Source organism: Aplysia californica, unplaced genomic scaffold (assembly GCF_000002075.1).
Source record: "Aplysia californica isolate F4 #8 unplaced genomic scaffold, AplCal3.0 scaffold00152, whole genome shotgun sequence".
Lineage (NCBI taxonomy): Eukaryota > Metazoa > Mollusca > Gastropoda > Aplysiida > Aplysiidae > Aplysia > Aplysia californica.
The window spans coordinates 852246-870981 of NW_004797422.1; the positions used below are offsets into that span (position 1 = coordinate 852246).

An 18736-nucleotide genomic window follows, 5' to 3' on the forward strand; every position below is an offset into this window, starting at 1 on the left:
ATTAGATGTGCAAGTACTACTAAGATCCTTATAATGTTGCTGAATAAGATTAGAGCTTGTTTTTATTGTCTCTGAAATGAATATGATATACCATTCAACAGCTTTTCTATTTTGTTGTTTGTATTGCCTTAAATGACTTAAGAGAAAAGCTTATCTACCGTTTTCTTCAGATTGTTTTGATTATACTGTCTCTAAGTGTCTTACCATTTAATGTAACAGCTTGCTCACTTGTGAGCTTTTCCATTCTGTGGTGTATGTCTGTACTTTAATAATAGTGTAGATCAATATTTATTTTAAGAGCAAATTTTCACAAGAAAGCTATCACAGAAATCATGTTGCCCATTCTGAGCTATATCTTTTTGATCCAAGTGCTGTAGATGTTGTGTGGGATGTGGATTTCATTGTCTGCCGATTTCTTTTTTGAAATGTGCCTGCAGGTTGATTTTCATTTTGATTTCAGTTTTGTGCGGGGGTAAAACATTTATGAATGTCCATGGCTCGAATCTCATACAAATTCTGTAATGTAAAATTGTTGTGGGGTGGACCTGTATCTTTTTTGTTTGTTATTTCACTGGGTGGTAATATCAGGAGCAATCAGATGAAAGACTGCTTTGTGGAAACTTATACCTTACTTTTTATGTGGAGTCGATTATAGTCTTGAGAAAGGAATTCTGTAATTGAAATGTTGATGTTCATGAATTGGTGTCTCCATGATGCCCAGTATCTAGAGCCAAGGTGACATGGCAGTGTCGCAGCAACCTAAGAGAATCATTAAAACAACACCTCAGTATTTTTTTCACAGCTTGTACTTGTAGATCATGAGACTAGGGCAATGGTAACGTATAGTAGAAGAAAAATGTAAGTTATGTCTGGAGGATAAAGTCTTTTCATTGAACAAGAACAAAAATCATTGGGATGGCCCAAAATTGTCCATCTTTAGATAGGATTTATTTTTGGCAAAAGACACATTCATTTCCTGAACCCCGCATTATTGCTCAAGATATTAATGATATATTACACACAATACCATACTCACAATAAAAGTGAACAAGTTTAGAACTTCTGATGATATCCACCAGTCTTCTACCATTATATATAGTAAGAAAAAAGTGGAAAGGGGGTGGGAGGTTGTGGAAGTTGTAATTTTTACTCCTGATAAATTAATTAGGCTAAGTATATAGATTATAGCTGTAAAACTGGAAGTTTCTTGTAATTTGTAAACAGCTCCGACAAGTGCACTAGAGTGATGTACCCAATTAGTTTTCAGGTCAGTGTGTGATACCTGGTAGATTGTTTAAATTTTACTGTCAAATCAAAAGTTTATGCTTTTGTTGTCTCGGGAATTTTTTCATGACTGTGACTGTAAATGTGCTGATGTTTTTTGCTTAATAAAGCTGGAAAGCAAAAAAAAAAAAAATGAAGTGGTTTGCTTTTGTTTTTCTGACATTGAGATTGTCTTCGTGTCATTAAATGTGTTGTTTTATGGTGGATCTCTCTTGTGTGTGTTGTGTGTGTTTGGTGCATAAGTCATTGAGTGTGACATGACAAGTGAATGCTCTTTCTGGCAGTATATGAAACCACAAGATACGCAAGTTATTTGTTTACGCGTAACTATGAATTTTCTTGGTGTCAGACGGACAATAAGAATAACACTGGTAACAAAAATTCTGAAAATGTTTAGGCTAAGGCTTGTGAATATGTTTTAAATCGTGACCAGTATGATTATTTGTAAGTTATATGTAAAATTAAAATTTTTACCTTTTGCTACTCCTTCTTTGGGCCTTGAGAGACGGAGGATCTAGGAGCTTCTGCACCAACAGAAAATTCAAAAGGCATGGATTAATATCCTGAAGTTAGCCCAGGATGGGGAAAATGAAGAATGTTTGTCAGTGGCCTATACCCTGATTCAGGGTGAGAAAGGGATGATGATGACTCTTATAAATACATCTCTAAAACTAGAAAAAACATTTTTTTGGTAAATAACTCTGACAAGTGCTCAAAAGTGATGTACCGTATCCAATCAGTATTTAGATCAGTGTGTGATGCCTTATGACAAGTAAAGCAAGCTGAACCCCAAGCCCAATATAGTAATTCATAATAAAGAAAAATCCTGGTTGAAATATATTATTATATTTCTGGTAGTGGTAGGTTCTATTTCATGTACTACTTTCCTTTCCCTTCGATGTTTCTGTCAGCTTTTTCTCTGTGACTTGACAGCACCATTATTAGTATTAGATGGACGCTAAAGTAAACTGCTTGTGGGGCTGTTAGTTACCAACTTGACCAACAGGTTCCAGGTTCAAACCTGAGTGGAGTCCCTTTTTTTTCCCTCATCCTTTCTGGAATATTTTCTCACTACCCAGTCTCCTGCCCCTCGTCTGCTACTATTATCATGTACCTGGTCAGGTGTGCAACTTAGAACTTGCCCCCCCCCCCCAAACTACACACACACACACACACACACACACACACACATACACACACCACACACGTGCACGCGAAAGAAACAGCAGCAACAACAAAATTAAGAGCAGGCTTCAACCGCCACCTAGGGACAAAATCTAAATTTCCTACCTACTGAAAATGTTTACTGTGTCCCGCGCGCTCATATGGCCTCATGCAGTTGTGCAGTTGCGAGTGCTGTAAAACACTTCTTCCCCCCCCCCCCCCCCCCAAAAAAAAAAAAGTTTATAAGTAAATAAATAAACTATAAAATAAATAAATAGATAAAAATAATTAACTAAAATGAAATAAAATAAAATAAAATATAATACAAAATTGTATAAATAAATTATTTCTTTTTTACAAAATGAAGTAATAATCCTTAGGCAGGACATATCGGGACAGGAGCGAGTAGTTGGAGAGCGCCACTTGTACCGTTGTATAGGCCCTAGTCCTGCTACTACTCGATATGTTCCTATATCAGACTCAAACCCAAACTCATCAGGACTGAGGGGTTCTCCAGCATCTCAAGAGAAAGAAAAACGGGCTGTGAATGTTTACAGCTTGGAGTTGACAATCGCAAAGCTACATAATATAATATAATATTAGAGAGGGAGAGAGAGAGAGAGAGAGAGAGAGAGAGAGAGAGAGAGAGAGAGAGAGAGAGAGAGAGAGAGAGAGGTAGGGGATAGAGAGAGAGAAAGAAAGAGAGGGAGATGCATATTATATTAGGCATATGACCTTATGCAGATACGAGAGCCGTAAAACACTTACAAAAAAAAACAAACTTACCAAACAAAACTGAATACCTGCGATAATAATGCGAATAAATAATAAGTTGGACATAATATTACACGATCTTTGATAGTAATTTACCACAACCAGGCGTGAAGAATAAACTTCCGGTTCAAATAGCACCCGTCGTATGCAGTGCGACAAAGCTAGGCCTACTCTCACTCTTCTGCTATATACCAAATTATAGACACCACTTTGTCTAGTCTGACTCCCCAGGAGTGTATATATTTTTGTATTGCTATTCTTCTAATTTACCAGGCAAGATGCCTCGGATTATGATCAAAGGGGGTGTTTGGAGAAACACCGAGGTGAGACTGATCGCGATGTGCAATGTTTATTTCGCTGTGGCTCAGTTTCCCCCGTCCCAATTATCGATATGATGCATGATCGCCCCTTCACGTCTTCTTCTTCCTTCCACTTCTTCCGCAGCCCATTGTATAGTCCTAGAATCTGTCTGATCTTTTCTTTGAATCTCTAGAATGTAGATGGATCTCTAGATCTAGATCTAGTTACAATAAGATTAATGATATGGCTGCATAAAGGATGTGTGGCCCTGCCTTTTTTGGGCACTCCTCTCCTCTCCTCCCTGAAACAAGTGAAAGTATCATGATGGCCCATGGCAAATGGATCTTTGAATGTTCCATCTGATCAACTAGTTTCCACCTTTGCCTGTGGGCTTGGTTGTGTCCCTCCTCCCTACTGATACTCCTGGCCTGGGAAGCAAGCTAAAAATTTAGGCCGGCTCTATTTCTCCAAACATTCGGGAAAATAAACCTGCACTCTATTTGAATTTCTCCGAATGGTTTCCGTTCTCGAGATTTGTAGATAATAACAAAAGCAAACGGAGAGGTGCGTGTGTGTGTGTATGGGGGGGGGGGGGGATTTTTTTTTTTAACAGGAAGGATTTTAGTTTTTGCTGGGAGAATGCAAAATAGGTTACAGCCAAGGTCGAACAGTCTTTTGTTTTCTCGCAGTACCTTTTGAAGGTATTTTCAAATGAAGTAGGCCTATAGTCTATAGATCTACGCCTGGAACGTTGCCCAACCACAACTGAAGTATCTGAATATTCAGACATTTAAAAATCTCTAGCTCTAGAAATTGAATTTGATGCAAAAAATGCTTCTTCCCAGTCCTCGCAGAATGGCAAAATGAAAGGATGACGCCTAAATCTCACAAATAACCCAAAAAATCTCGTGGTCGGGAACCGTTAGGAGAAATAGAGTTCAACTTTACTTTCCCGAACGTTGGGAGAAATACTCTCTTCGAAAAATTTTTAAGTTGTTAACAGATTCTATACGATTGTGAAAAAATGTCTTTAACTTCAACTTCAGGCAGGACTTCATCAGTGACCTTTTGTTTGGTTTTGCTTTATTTCAACGTAGTGACTATTTCTCCGATTTCTCTAGCAGTCTAGCCATATAGCCTCTTCCAAAATGTTATAATTGTCATTTGAATGAAAGGGCCTACTCCTGAGGCTGGATGTAATGTCAATCAAAGTTATTTGAAATAGATTAAATGGGAGGAATTCTGTGACTTATGAAACAGAATATTTAGAATAGAAAATAAAAGGTTAGGGTAGGGGTTGGGTTAGGTTTAGGTCTCTTACTCTTTTGACATTGTCACTATGGAAGTCTTTCCGACCAAATATTCACATTATATCTTCAAATTCAAGTAGACCCGCCCCTTTCCTCTATATTTTGATCTTCTGAGACTGAGTGGAGTCGATAAAATTTAACGAAGCAACTATTTCTCGAAACGCTCGTGAAAATAAACTTGACCTCTAGTTCTCCTAACGGTTTCTGTTCTCGAGATTTTTTTTGTTATTTGCGAGAGTTCAGCGTTATCTTTCATTCTGTCATTCCGCGATGACTGGGAAGTAAAGCATTTTTTGCATCAAATTCAATTTCTAGAGCTTGAGATTTTTAGATGTCTGAATATTCAAATACTTCAATTGTGGTTAGGGCAACGTTTCAGGACTATACTTCATTAAAAATGCCTTCAAAACAAGAGTGCTCGACTTGGCAGTGTAACCTATTTTGCATTTAGTCACCCCTAAAGCCAAAACTTTTTAAAAAATCCTTCCACCCCCCCCCCCCCCCCACCCCCCCCACAAAAAAACTCATGCACACTCACACAAACACACGCACACACACACACGGGCCACTCTCCATTCGCAAATAACCAAAAAATCTCGAGAACGGAAACTGTTCGGAGAAACAGAGTTCTAAAGTTTATTTTCCCAAGCGTTATGAAAAATAGAGCAGGCCAAAATTTAATGCTCAGTTCGGAAACGGGAAAGGCTTCTGAAAGGGGGTTCATCTCCCTCTGAGCAGGCCAAAATTTAATGCTCAGTTCGGAAACGGGAAAGGCTTCTGAAAGGGTGTTTCATCTCCTTCTGTTTATTTGATAATTTATTGCTTGCATTGACTTCACTGACTGAAAATGAATGAGTATTGGTAAAATAATTATAAAATAAAATTATAAAGAAATAAAAGTAAAAGTAAAATAGTAAAATTTAGATCGTTTTTTTTTCACCAAGCTTTGATGACTTTGATTCTCGGTTGATAATGTTTTGAACAAGTCCAGTGTGTTATGACAGTTTTGTTGTCAGTGGGTGTTTTTTTAACGACTTTTCACAGGATGAAATTTTGAAAGCAGCTGTGATGAAATATGGCAAAAACCAGTGGGCTCGAATTGCATCACTGCTTCACAGGAAATCTGCTAAACAGTGCAAGGCCAGATGGTAAGAAACTTGACAGAGGGCAACTACAAACTTACTAAATAAGCAATTATTCTTCACAGGTTTTATTTTGTCCTTGATGAACGATGGACCTGTGGTCACTATTGTCTAGAGATTAAAATGGTGTATTTTATACCCAACTTTAATAGTTCTTTTACCAACACAATATTGTGACTTACCTTCTGAAAGATTAGTACTTGTCCCAACCCCAAGGTAGGCTATACTGTTTGCAATTTATAATAGATGTAATGAGCTATTTATAGTCTAATCTTAATGGGTTTTGGAATATAATTTATATGTGTAGAGTCTTGAGTCTGGCTAAAAAGAAGCACATGATGGACACAATAACGGCCATTTAATGTATGTTGAACAAGCAAGAGTGGGACAGAGAAATATCAAAGGGAAAGCAAAGAAGTACTGTAGGACTGATCGGTGGCGCCCCTCAGCCACAGTGTGTGGAGAGTGAGCAGTCACATTGTACATGTGAAATGCCACTTACCTCTTATCATTTAGAATGGGTTTTATTGGTAGGCCATTTATTCCCTTTTCTGCTTTTAGTTTCAAACATATTTTCTCTTTTTTTCTCAGTGATTCAATAAGTTAAACTTATCAAACCGCTACCCCAGAATTACAAAATTCTATATGCTCAGTTCATAGTTATGATAGTTTTGAGAAATTTGACGTCAAAGATATTGAGCTTCACATCCTTTTCGAATGCAATTCTTTGAATGTCTTGATAGTGACTCCATGTAGTCTTACAATTTTGATAGAGCAGACAGAATATTTTGTTTCTGAAATCATGGTCTTAGTATCTCAAAACAGCCAAAAATCTCAGATAGAACTTTGTAACAAAAGGTTTACATGTTTTACAGCTTAGTGTAAATGCTTGACTTTAACTGTAACGCATCCTGCAGGTATGAGTGGCTGGACCCAAGTATCAAGAAGACAGAATGGAGCAGAGAGGAGGAGGAGAAGCTGCTTCATTTGGCCAAGCTGATGCCCACACAGTGGCGTACCATTGCGCCCATCATCGGCAGGACAGCGGCACAGTGCCTGGAGCACTATGAATACTTGCTGTATGTCGTGATTGTTGATGTTGTTATTGAGTTATTTGTGATCATTTTGAGTGATAGGATCCATTTTTCCCCAGGAAATGGATTAGGACAGAAGTAACAGTCTTATAACTCAAGAGGGGGACAGTTTTCTGCTGACGAAATTTGTCTTTGTTTAAATTTTTTGAAATGATCGAAAAAACAATGTGTTATGGATACTGTTTTCTTAAAAATTCACTTTGTTCTATTTTTGTACTGCCTTTCTTATTAAAGAGAAAATTTTATTTTCATTTGTGTGCTAGGGGCTTTAGTATAATTTTTAGAAATGTGTTGAGAACGCTAGTATCAGAGATTTCTTGCAAAACTGCTCGTTATCGAATGAGTAAAAAAAAAAAAGCACTTTAAATTATTAGTCTCTGTTTCAATTACTTATTTTCTTTGTCATATAATGCTCATTAAATTGTACCTGTAAGGATAGTTCTTCATCGGTTTCTTTCTCGTTTCCAGAGACAAGGCACAGAACCGGGAACAAGATACTGAGGATGATCCCAGAAAGCTGAAACCGGGTGAAATTGACCCCAATCCTGAGACAAAACCAGCCAGACCGGACCCTGTTGACATGGACGAAGATGGTAAGATCTTGAGCTGGATTTTGATGTATGTAGATTTCGCTGTCAAGAGATAATTGCAGGGTCTGTCTCAACAACATGTTGTCTTAAAGGATACAGCTAATCGTCATGATTGTTTTGTATTGTCCATTAGTATTTATTCCTCTTCGAACCAGTCATTTGTTTGCAGTATAATTGGATAAGATTTTGTTATTGAAAATTAATTGCATGTGTTCATGTTTTTCTAGTCAATGTTTTCTACTTTTCTATTTGGTAATGGGGCATTTCTGATGCTGTACGTTCCTGATTTCTAAAAAAAAAAGTTGTTTTTTTAGAAATTTGATTCAAGTATGCTATCAATTCATTTAATTGCAGAACTGGAAATGTTGTCTGAAGCAAGAGCCAGGCTTGCAAACACACAGGGCAAAAAAGCAAAGAGGAAAGCGAGAGAAAAACAGCTGGAAGAGGCCAGGTACTTGTCTGTTTTCAGGGGGGGTTTTTTTGTCCACCTTTTCATGTCTCAGCGTTAAAAAAAATATTTTTTTTAAGTGACCGCCCGGGGCAGTGCCACTGACTGTAGGGTCTTTAGGCCATTCCCAAAGGGGGGACATTTCTCGTTCAAGCACAGTAGAATTGTAAATGGGCTAATTCATCATGTCACGCTCATAACTGTGCCTGATCTGCAACAAGGAACTGCTGCTTTTTCTTTCCTAATCCTTACTATTGTCACTTTCCTCTACTTCTTTTGTATGTTTGTCACTCTCTTGTGAACTGCTATTTCCGGGGTGCCTTGATACTCGAAGCAGACCTTGTGCTGTTGAAGCTAGAGAGGTGAGCATAGTAAGTCTGATTCCCTGTAAGGACTTCTCTGTTGACACCCACCCCTTGGCACTCATATGACCTTATGCAGTTGCGAGCGCTGTAAAACCCTCTACTAAAAAAAAAAAAAAAAAGAAAGTGTCACTTGAGATCACATTTTCATAACCACTTAGTTGTTGCTGCTCCTCATTATACGTTATTTTGTGGCATGACAATATCTTCACTTGTTGCTCAATATGTAATCTAGATGTGCTCACTAGGTAGGGAATACGTCGAGCCAACACTGACGTGAAGTTATTGTGTACATGAGAGAGGTTGTAATGATTGAATAGACAACTTTTTTCCAAGATGTTGGTCTTACCATATAGAGTTCCTTTACACATTTGAGTGTATTGTAAGTTGAAAAGGTACTTGGTTATTACTCTTCCCCTCTTTTTTTTGTTGTGCTACTTACTGCTTGTTGTTTTTCTACAGTCAGTTGGATCATTTGTTACCCCTGTTTGCCTTGGTTCAATGTAAGTTGAGTTGAATTCTGGGTGGCTGGCGGGTGCTCTGGTGTGGTTTGCTCCTTCTTTCCTATAAAACATCTATTGTCCTTATCTCTCCTCCTCCTTTTTTGTGAATGTTACTCTCTTGTGACACACGTTATTGTGTTGCAAGTGCCGTAAAACTCTTAATAAAACTTACTGATTTGAATATCTATTTTTCTTTTCCAGGCGTTTGGCATCGTTACAAAAGAGACGAGAGCTGAGAGCAGCTGGCATTGCGTAAGTTTAATTTCTATTTGGGCCCTAAATTAACATACATGTGTCCTTTGTTGCATCATTGCAGACAAAATGCAGTGGTATTCTTAATTTTTGATAAAGCTGTTTTTGTCTCAATGATGTAATCACTTAAGATATTCATTAGCTTTAGATATATTTCAGTGCTGAGTTTTATTAATGCTGTAAGAACATAAGTTTGTTACAAGTTTGTTTGTTTTAGTTTTTGTACATATTGTGCTTGATTCCTGATAAATGGTGTATGCAGTTATCATTTCATTAACATTGTATATCTTATTTGTACCCAAAATCGAAATGTTTGCTTAGTTCAGTTTGAGAAATAGAGTCAACATATAGTTACGTAAGTTGCATAATATTCTACAGAGTGAAACTAAAGCGCAAGAAGAAGAGAGGTGTGGACTACAATGCTGAGATTCCGTTTGAGAAGACGCCAGCTCCTGGATTCTACGACACGTCGCAGGAAGTGTTTGATCCGCTCAATCCGAACTACAAACGCCTCAGGCAACAGAACCTGGACGGAGAACTGAGGCGGGACAAAGAGGAGGTGAGTAAAGGATACTCTGTATTTGGAGGGCTCTGTGACAAAAGGCATTATACCCCAGATTAGTCAGAAATGACAAATTTGTCCAGGTTTTCATTTCTTTTTCTGTTGTTCAATCTTTAAAGCATGTCCATGATAATTCCATCAGTGGGTCGAAGCGTAATGGACAGACCGTTCACACACCAGTGGGAGGTGTGTCCCCTCTTAATGGAAAATAGAACGCATATGCATCTACGCTCCGGTCTAAGTGTGTGACCTATTTTTTTGGTGATTATTTTATTTCCTTCCTTCTTTCTTTTTGTACCAGCGTATTGTCCGTATTCTGTGTGTTTGAATGAACAAATTTTTGTCTTGTATTTGGTTAAACTTGTACAATAACTAATGAATGAAGCCCTCTTCATTTCTTCCTTTTACTGCCAATCAGGGGGCTCTCGTGGCCTAGAGGTTAAGGTGTTTGCCTCTCATTGAAAGGTCCCGGGTTCGAGTAGCGACGGAAAAATTTACTTCTTTAAAATTGTCTCCTTTCACCTCCTTTCCTGCTCTCTAGCAATATTGTCGTCTGTTGTCGTCTCCACTTTCTGCCCCCACCCCCTCACCTCCTTTGCCCCCTCCTCTGGGCTCCTGACTCTTTCTTTCAGACTTTCTACTGCTACTCCTTGGCTCCTTCTTACTGCTGTTTTTCCGCCTCAACCCTGATCTTCCGTAGGAAAGATCTACACCTAGCTTTCTCGGACAAGGGCGAAAAATTTTGGAGGTCCTGTGTGCAAGTTGTGCTCGTTAAAGATCCCTTGGTGGTTTAAAATTGATAAGAGTAGGCTTCGGCCGCCACGCAGGCGAAATTTAAAATTTCCTACCAACTGAAAATGTTCAATGTGTCCCACGTGCTCATATGACCTTAAGCAGTTAGGAGTACTGTAAAACACTTACAAACCAAAAAACAAAAACAAACTGCCAATCATATGAATAAACTAATTCCCGCTCCTAGTAAGGTGCTTCATCACTGAAAATGATACCCTTCTTTTCCTTTCCTATAGAAGGAAAATGCTTGGAGCTGTGTTCCTTCTTTTATACTTTTTTTTGGTTAGATTTCTTCTGTAGTTTATGTAGACATTCTTTTTTTATTGAAGCAAAGTGTGAGAAATATATATTATGCAATGAGTCAGTTCCAGGAGTTAAGTCTTATTTGATCATCCTTTGTTGTATCAGTTTAATGGGGTTTTTTGTTTTTGTCTTTACCCGTGGTCTTTATTTCATGGATATCCACTTCCCCATGATTCAACAGTCTGTTGTTAATGTTATTTCTGTTGTAACTTTTTTCAGAAAGAGAGAAAGAAAGACAAACAGAAGCAGAAGAAACGTAAGGAGAATGATCTTCCAGGGTCTATTGCCAGTCAAGCAAAGTGAGTCTAAAATCAATTCATCTTCATCATCATCATCATTGCCTTTCTCACCCTGCACCAGGGTTTAGGCCACGGACAATAAAATCAATTGATTTTAGTTTAATTCAAAGTTTCAAACTGTTTTTGATTGATTGAATGATTGATTCATTGAGTGAGTTTAGAATGCACTGATGAGTCATTACTGGATGAATGTTTGTCGTTTTGGCTTATTTGGCTGTTGATGTGACTGATACATACAGGCTGTTATTATATCAAATCCTAGTTGGGCAAATTTTTCTGGTGCCTTTTAACACTTGTTTCTTTTTAAGGACCTAAGGCTAATTGTTGCCATTGCAAAGAAAATGAGTAACTTCCAATTCTTTTTCTCATCCTGTAAAGTGGGATCAAACAGTTACTCTTCTTTATAGTGACTGCAACAAAATGTGTTCCTTTAAAATGATCGAGTAGTACCCAGCCTCACTGTTGGAGATAAATAGTAAGCTCAAAATACTATATTTATGTTACATTTCCTGCGTATAATTTATCCTCATAGTCTGGCTTGAAAAGGGTTTTTTAATTATCTTTTTAAATGTTTGGTCTGGGTTGTTGTTTTTTTACTGATTCTTTTCATTCTTGTGCTAGCAGCTAAATGGCGTAAAGCTTCTCATTGTACTGTAAAATCTAATTTGTTACCTGAGAATAAAAAGCTTAGGTCATCTTCAAGGGTTTATTCATTTTTTTAGATAGTTAAGATCCCTTGCCTTTATGTTGTGCATATCCTTTCTCGAAAGTAGACTCTACATGTTTCATACTATTTTTTAGTGCCCTGACCACAGAGTGCTCAAACACTACAGCATACAGAGATCATTCTCTGTCTCTGTCAGGACCCCTTTCTCATGTGTGTGAGGTAAAGACAATTCATGTGTCACATCTTTTTCAGAGGAACATTGCCAGGCTCGAACTGAGTTTTGTTCCTATGGCGTCACAGAATGTGTTTTTATTTGTTTAAAAACTTTCTTTGATGCTTGATGTTTTTACGTGCATGTGCAGTTTTGCCGAGCCAGTCAAGAAGAGAAGCAAGCTGGTGTTGCCAGCTCCGCAGATCTCGGAGGAAGAACTAGAGGAGGTGGGTAGTTTTTTCCATTGATATGTCGTGCATGAAGATAGAAAAATAATAATAAGTACCTCTTTATCTTAAAGTTTTGGAGAACACATGCTATAAATTGGAAATAAGAGTCTGTTAATCTCCTGACTTACTTTAACCTTTCAATTTAGTTGAGCTGTATAGTCAGTTTGTGCCAGCATCCTTCTGTGAAGTAAATGTAGTATTTAGAGTGTTTTCTAGGTCAAGATCAGGTGGGAGGTACAATGTCATGTGGCCAAAGTTTATTTGTCTTTGGATCACTTAGTTACTTGTTTTAAAGAAAGATTTGAAAGATCTTATAAAGAAATCTTAGAAACCAATATTCTGGTGGAGAAAGCTAAGTACAATAATGGGTTGACTGGTTCACTTATAAAGTGGAAACCTGAAAAATAATAAAGGATTGACTTGTATGCTCTTAAAATTGATATCTAAAAATGATGAAAGATTGTTGTGATCACTCACAAAGTGGACTTCCATAAGAGGCAAAAGGTTGATCCATTCACTCATTTAGTGAAAATCTGGCAATGATGACAGATTGACTTTGCTAGCTCATAAAGGTGAAGTCTAAAAATGACAAAGCATTGACCCATTTCCATGGTAAAGTGGAAATCTTAAAATGACAATGGATTGGATTGGGTTTGTTTGTTTCTTTTCGCTATGTAGGTAATCAAAGTGGGACAGGCCAACGAGTACGCCAGGCAGCAGGTGGAGGACTCTGGCCGCGACGACTCCGCCTCCAAAGGTCTACTGCAGGACTACAATCTCACCCCGGGCAACGTCAATCTCCGCACGCCCCGCACACCCGCTGCGCAGGACACCATTCTGCAGGTCAGAAGTTCTGTTAGTGACATAATTGCCTTCAGGCGGTACCAGCAATATTGTGTTTTTGTTATTGTGTTATTAACTCACTGAATGGTCTTTTCTCTGTTCAATTTTAATTGTGTTAGTTCCTTACAGAATGTGCTCTTTCAATATTTAACTTATTTAACTGCCTGACTCGGAGTGAGTTGTGTGCATTGCATTGAAAAAGGTTCCTAACCTGAAACATCTTGTGTAGATTTCTTGTGTGGAGGCTTTTTACACTAGCTTTTTTATATTGTTAGGTTGTTGGGTTTTTTTCATGTGGTCTAGCCTAGCGTCTTCAGTGCCAGATCTGAGACCATAATGAGCTCATTGGTAGGATTGTGAAGTAGGCCTGGCAGCGAAAGGGTTAACAGCTTCAATAGTTTATTCACACTACTTTGTTTTGTTTCTCCAGGAGGCTCAGAACATCATGGCTCTCACCAATGTGGACACGCCCCTCAAGGGAGGGCTCAACACGCCGCTTCACGAGAGCGACTTCAGCGGAGTTACGCCCAACCGCCAGGTCTCCCAGACGCCAAACACGGTCCTGGGAACACCGATGAGGACCCCGGGACACCCAGAGTCCGGTAAACTGGACAAACTTTTTTGACATTATGGCTGCTTTTGTGGATTATTTTTCTCATAGTTTACAGATTTACAGTGCTTTCAGTCTTGTGTGTTTTTACAGAAATCTGTGATGTTTTAGGTGCAGATAAAGAATTGGATAAAATAAGATGAACACTTGGTGAAAAAATAGATAGCCTAATTTGGGATGTTGGCATATCTTCAAAAGGGCTTCCAAATGCTATGTTCAATTTTGTAATAGTACAAACTTTCAATTTCTTCAAGCTCCCAGCATAAAATTTTCATTTCATTTCTGCTTTGTCTGTTGGAAGCAGCAGTATGTTTAAAACCTGGTGGCTCTTTGACTATAATGCTAATTTCAGCTTTTGACCAAGCTTTTGAAAGGTTGAACCTACTTCTTTTCTTTCCCTCTGTTGTTTCTGTCCAGCTGTCTTATTCTTTCCCCAAGATAGATAGCCTAATTTGGGATGTTGGCCTATCTTCAAAAGGGCTTCCAAATGCTATGTTCAATTTTGTAATAGTACAAACTTTCAATTTCTTCAAGCTCCCAGCATAAAATTTTCATTTCATTTCTGCTTTGTCTGTTGGAAGCAGCAGTATGTTTAAAACCTGGTGGCTCTTTGACTATAATGCTAATTTCAGCTTTTGACCAAGCTTTTGAAAGGTTGAACCTACTTCTTTTCTTTCCCTCTGTTGTTTCTGTCCAGCTGTCTTATTCTTTCCCCAGCACCTAATTTCTAGTGGTTAGAGTGCACCATAGTAGGTTATACTTTTATCTATCCCTCTTTGATTTCTGTCTGTCTTATTTTTTCCTTGCACTGAATGACCTTTTTTGTGTTAATTTGCTTCTCTTTCCTCATACTAAAAAAAAACCCCAACTCAAAGGTTTATCACATTCTTGACCTTCACAGGTATGACCCCACGGCAAGGCGGTGGTTTCCAGAGGCCCAACACTGACCAGTCCACCCCAATGTCCACTCCACTCAGGGATAAGCTCAACATCAACGAAGACGATGAGATGAACGGAGGGAATGTGTATCAGGTAGGACACGACTGTATTGTGTTGTTCTCTCTCTCTCTTCTGGCGCTGTGGTGTCATAAACGGTCAGCAATGCCGACAGCATGTTGTGTTGTTGAGAGGAGATGGGTGGTGGGAATGTATATGAAAGTATAAGAGATAGGGTAAGTCTTAAAAGCGTTTATCATACTTTCAGTAGTTGAGTTTATAAGGCATCTTCCACATCATTTTAAGGTAATATGGTCTGTATTTTTTATTTCATTAAAACAAACTATTTTGGAGCTGGGTTGTTTTTGTTTGGGGTTGTTGTTGGGTTGTTGTTGTTTTTTTGGGGGGGGGTTCAGTTTTAGAATATATTGTTCATGTTTTACATAATTAAAAGTTAACATACGTCATGTAAAGAGTTGTTTCTGTAACTCAGACATGATGAACTCTTTTGTACTATTTCAGCAGGTGGATCAGATGGACCTGCTGAGGAGAGGGCTGGCCGGCCTCCCCACCCCCAAGAACGACTACGAGATTGTGGTGCCGGAGGATGAGCAGGGGGCGGAGTCTGGTGGCCAGGGCGGTCGGCCCGCGGTGGAGGACCAGGCCGATATTGACGAGAGGGCCGATTCGGAGCGGGAGCGACTGCGACAGGAAGAGCTCAAGCTGAGGTCGCAGGCCGTGCAGCGAGAGCTCCCGCGGCCGTTTGACGTCAACACAAACATCATGAGGCCCTCGGGGCCCAACGACCAACCACTGACGGAGCTGCAGAAGGTCAGAGCTCTACTTTTGTTACCGTTAGATATAAATGCTGTCAACCACAAATGAGTCTTCTTCTCGATCGTATCACACTTGAAGTCCGGTATCTGTCATATATGGCTGTCCTGCTCAGTTCATCTGTGTGCTCGTACAGCTTCTCCTATAGTGTCAGTGGTTCAATTACCTCTCACAGCCTTGATAGTTTGCCAGCTGTGATTGACTGCAGTACTGACATGGCATCTGTTAAGAATACTACTTGGCTTTTGGGGGTCTACCACATTTTTAAAAAAAACATACGAGCTATGTCTACAGAGCTGTCAAGGGTTCAGCGGGTGAAATAGACGATCAAGGTTTTATTTATGAGGGTGTGATGTTGTTTGTTTTCCTGCAAGAACACTACGTCCAGGTAAATGCCCATATAAAGATCTGAAACGTGTTTGAAAGCTGCCAAAGATAACACAACTTTACCCTGGTTTTTACACTGTACCAGGACTTTGTGACATTTCTTTGGCTTTTTTTTTGCAGAATAGTAGTAACTGCCCCAGTAGTTCTCTAGTATCTAGCTGTCTCCCTGAGACAAGTTCCTGTCAAGTGTCGCTTTCATCATTTGTACTTATCTTTTAGACAGTTTACCTCAAACGTAGTCAGGTTCTTTGATTTTGACTCTTCCTCCTTTTCGTTCTATTTCTTCTGTTCCTCCTCTTCCTCCTCCTCCTCTCCTTTCTGCAGCAGCTGCTTTAATCATGAGTTACCTCGACTGACTGTTCTTCCTTCTCCACATGGAATATTTTCATATGCTCACCCTAATAAGGAAGAACCCATTGACATTTGACTTCTCACTTTGTTGAAAACAATTCAAAAGAATACAGTATCTTTTTGTGTTTTGATCTGCTTCTTCTCAAATTTGAAAATTTCATTTCTTCCCTGACTCTTTGTACACACAAGACTTCAAACAGACAGTTGTGTCATTGAAAAACTGCTGCTCAATTCACAATCTACTTCTGGAATTTTCCGTTAATTTTCTCAATCTTTTGTTTTCGCAGGCTGAAGAGCTGATCAAACAGGAAGTGCTGATCATGCTGCACCACGACGCCGTCTTTTGCCCGACAGACTCGCAGCTCGGAGCGGGCGGGGTGAAGGGACAGGCTCCACAGAAGGCAGCGGCCAACCAGGCTGCTCATTTGGCTTACCTGGACAAAAATCCGTACACAGAAGTGGACCAAGATGACATGGAGAAGGTGTGCTTTTTTTACCCCCAATGTTATGCCCCGTTTGTTTGTAGATCGTATTTCTCTTCCCCCCCCCCATCTCTTGGTGGTTCTAAACTCGAAAAGAGAAGGCCCTTTGGTTTGTTAACTACAGCCACTCTTGTCAGTGTGATTATTTAAGAGAACCTTTGAAAACAGCACATGGCTGCCTGTCAGGCAAGAGGTGATTCTACGTTCATGTACATTAAAAACAACTGCACTGTGAGGTGGAGATCTTAGTCAGTTACTCCCTGAGTTGTAGCAGGAGTGTGAGAAGAAGAAGGAGTACAAAGCATAAAGTTTAATTGATACTCAAAAGTTCATGTGTCTTTTTCACAAGAAGGTTCGTATTACTTCCAAGTAGCTCGCCTTAGTGTCTATAGCACTTACTTGTTCATTATAACATGTACCGAAATTTGTTTGGGACATGCATGCAGTGATTCAGCCTGATGCATTTCTGTCATTGACAAATTATTTGATTTTATTTCAACTAATTGTCAAATGATTTTGTTTCTTTTTGTCTTTGCCTGCCCAGGCTCGTGAGATGTTGCAGAAGGAGATGCTGGTGGTGAAGGAAGGAATGGGGCACGGGGAGCTCTCGCAGGAAGCTTTTGCTCAGGTTGGCTTCTATGAGTACTGTTGTGTTATAACTGATATTCAGTCATCTTTCTCTTGTCTATATGTCTTTGTATATGAAACTGAATTGAAAAAAAATAAATTTAACATTAAAAAGAACATTTCTTTGATTTTTGTATTTGCCTTTTTTGCTTCTAATGTGAGTTACTTTGGTTAAATTTAACCGTGAAGGGAAAAATGAAAATGTCCTACCACTTTTATTATTTTCATATGGAGTTCACTTTCTTCACAATATTTGGAGTTTGTTTTTTTTAGTTTGCTTTTGATTTTTTTATTGTCAGGCAAAACCCCCAGTTTTAATTTGTACAACTGTTTTACTTTTTTTCTGTGGCCTTCAGGTGTGGGAGGAGTGTTACTCGCAGGTGCTCTTCCTGCCTGGCCAGAACCGCTACACACGAGCCAACTTGGCAAGCAAGAAGGAGAGGATCGAGTCGCTGGAGAAACGACTGGAGGTCAGTTGGTGCGCTGGCAGTTCACGCCGACTCAAGGCTCTCTCTATACTATGTTTGTGTCATGCTGGAAATGTTATAACATTTTTTTCCGAAACGTCCACTTCTGTCTGTGAATGAACAAGAACTTATCAGTATATATAAACCAGGGAGAAACCTCAGATCATCAAATGATAACACCCTACTTGTGACACCTGTCAAATCATTCAAATCATATGGAGAGAGATCTTTCTCATATCTTGGTCCATTTATATGGAACAGATTACCCATGAAACTAAGACAAATAAGAACACTTGATAGCTTCAAAAGACATCTTAAACATTTTCTGTTCCTACAGGCCTATCCTTCATAAGCTTTTCACGTTATCTTTCATTATAGTTGTTCTGTTCCTATGTCTGGATGAAAATAGTCTGTGTGTATGTGTGTGTGTGCTTTAATGTATATTGCATGAGAAGAAAGATAGTAGTAAGAGAGGTTTTTGAAAAATGAGTATTCCAATGTAAAGCACATTGAGCTACTTTTTTAGAAATGCGCTATATAAATGTTATTTATTATTATTATTATTATTATTAATGAATACACCACGAAAACACCAGGCACTTTCTCTTCAGTCCTGTGTCATTGGAAAGTTAAGACATTTTTATCTCCCAGAGATTGATGAATGTTGGTAGATGAGGTACACCTTGAAGAATAATATTTATTTACTTTACTTAAAGTACAAAGGAGGAGATTGGTCAGGAGGCATCACTTTAAGGTTTTGTTTCTTTACTTTCTCTTCTTTCTGCCTGTTACTGTTTTTCCATTGTACTGAGTCACTTTCTTTGACACGTGCAGCACAAACAAAATTTTATTTTGCCCGAACTTAGAAATCATAATCGGAAATCTTTCCCTTTTTTTTTTTGCCGGGGGGGG

General features: G+C 38.9%; 1 protein-coding gene across 1 annotated transcript in view; it reads left to right on the forward strand.

Moving 5' to 3' along the window:
- Window positions 1–3350: 3350 nt before the first annotated feature.
- The window catches only part of LOC101864686 (cell division cycle 5-like protein), a 19233-nt gene continuing 3847 nt past the window's right edge, over window positions 3351–18736 (forward strand). The window contains exons 1-16 of the mRNA XM_005097341.3: window positions 3351–3545; window positions 5877–5980; window positions 6892–7053; window positions 7537–7661; window positions 8013–8109; window positions 9173–9223; window positions 9602–9782; window positions 11100–11179; window positions 12209–12284; window positions 12966–13130; window positions 13561–13732; window positions 14642–14772; window positions 15199–15507; window positions 16536–16730; window positions 17275–17358; window positions 17714–17827. Of these exons, the coding sequence (XP_005097398.1) occupies window positions 3501–3545; window positions 5877–5980; window positions 6892–7053; window positions 7537–7661; window positions 8013–8109; window positions 9173–9223; window positions 9602–9782; window positions 11100–11179; window positions 12209–12284; window positions 12966–13130; window positions 13561–13732; window positions 14642–14772; window positions 15199–15507; window positions 16536–16730; window positions 17275–17358; window positions 17714–17827 (2091 nt within the window). The 5' untranslated portion in view covers window positions 3351–3500. The remainder of the gene's footprint in view (window positions 3546–5876; window positions 5981–6891; window positions 7054–7536; window positions 7662–8012; window positions 8110–9172; window positions 9224–9601; window positions 9783–11099; window positions 11180–12208; window positions 12285–12965; window positions 13131–13560; window positions 13733–14641; window positions 14773–15198; window positions 15508–16535; window positions 16731–17274; window positions 17359–17713; window positions 17828–18736) is intronic.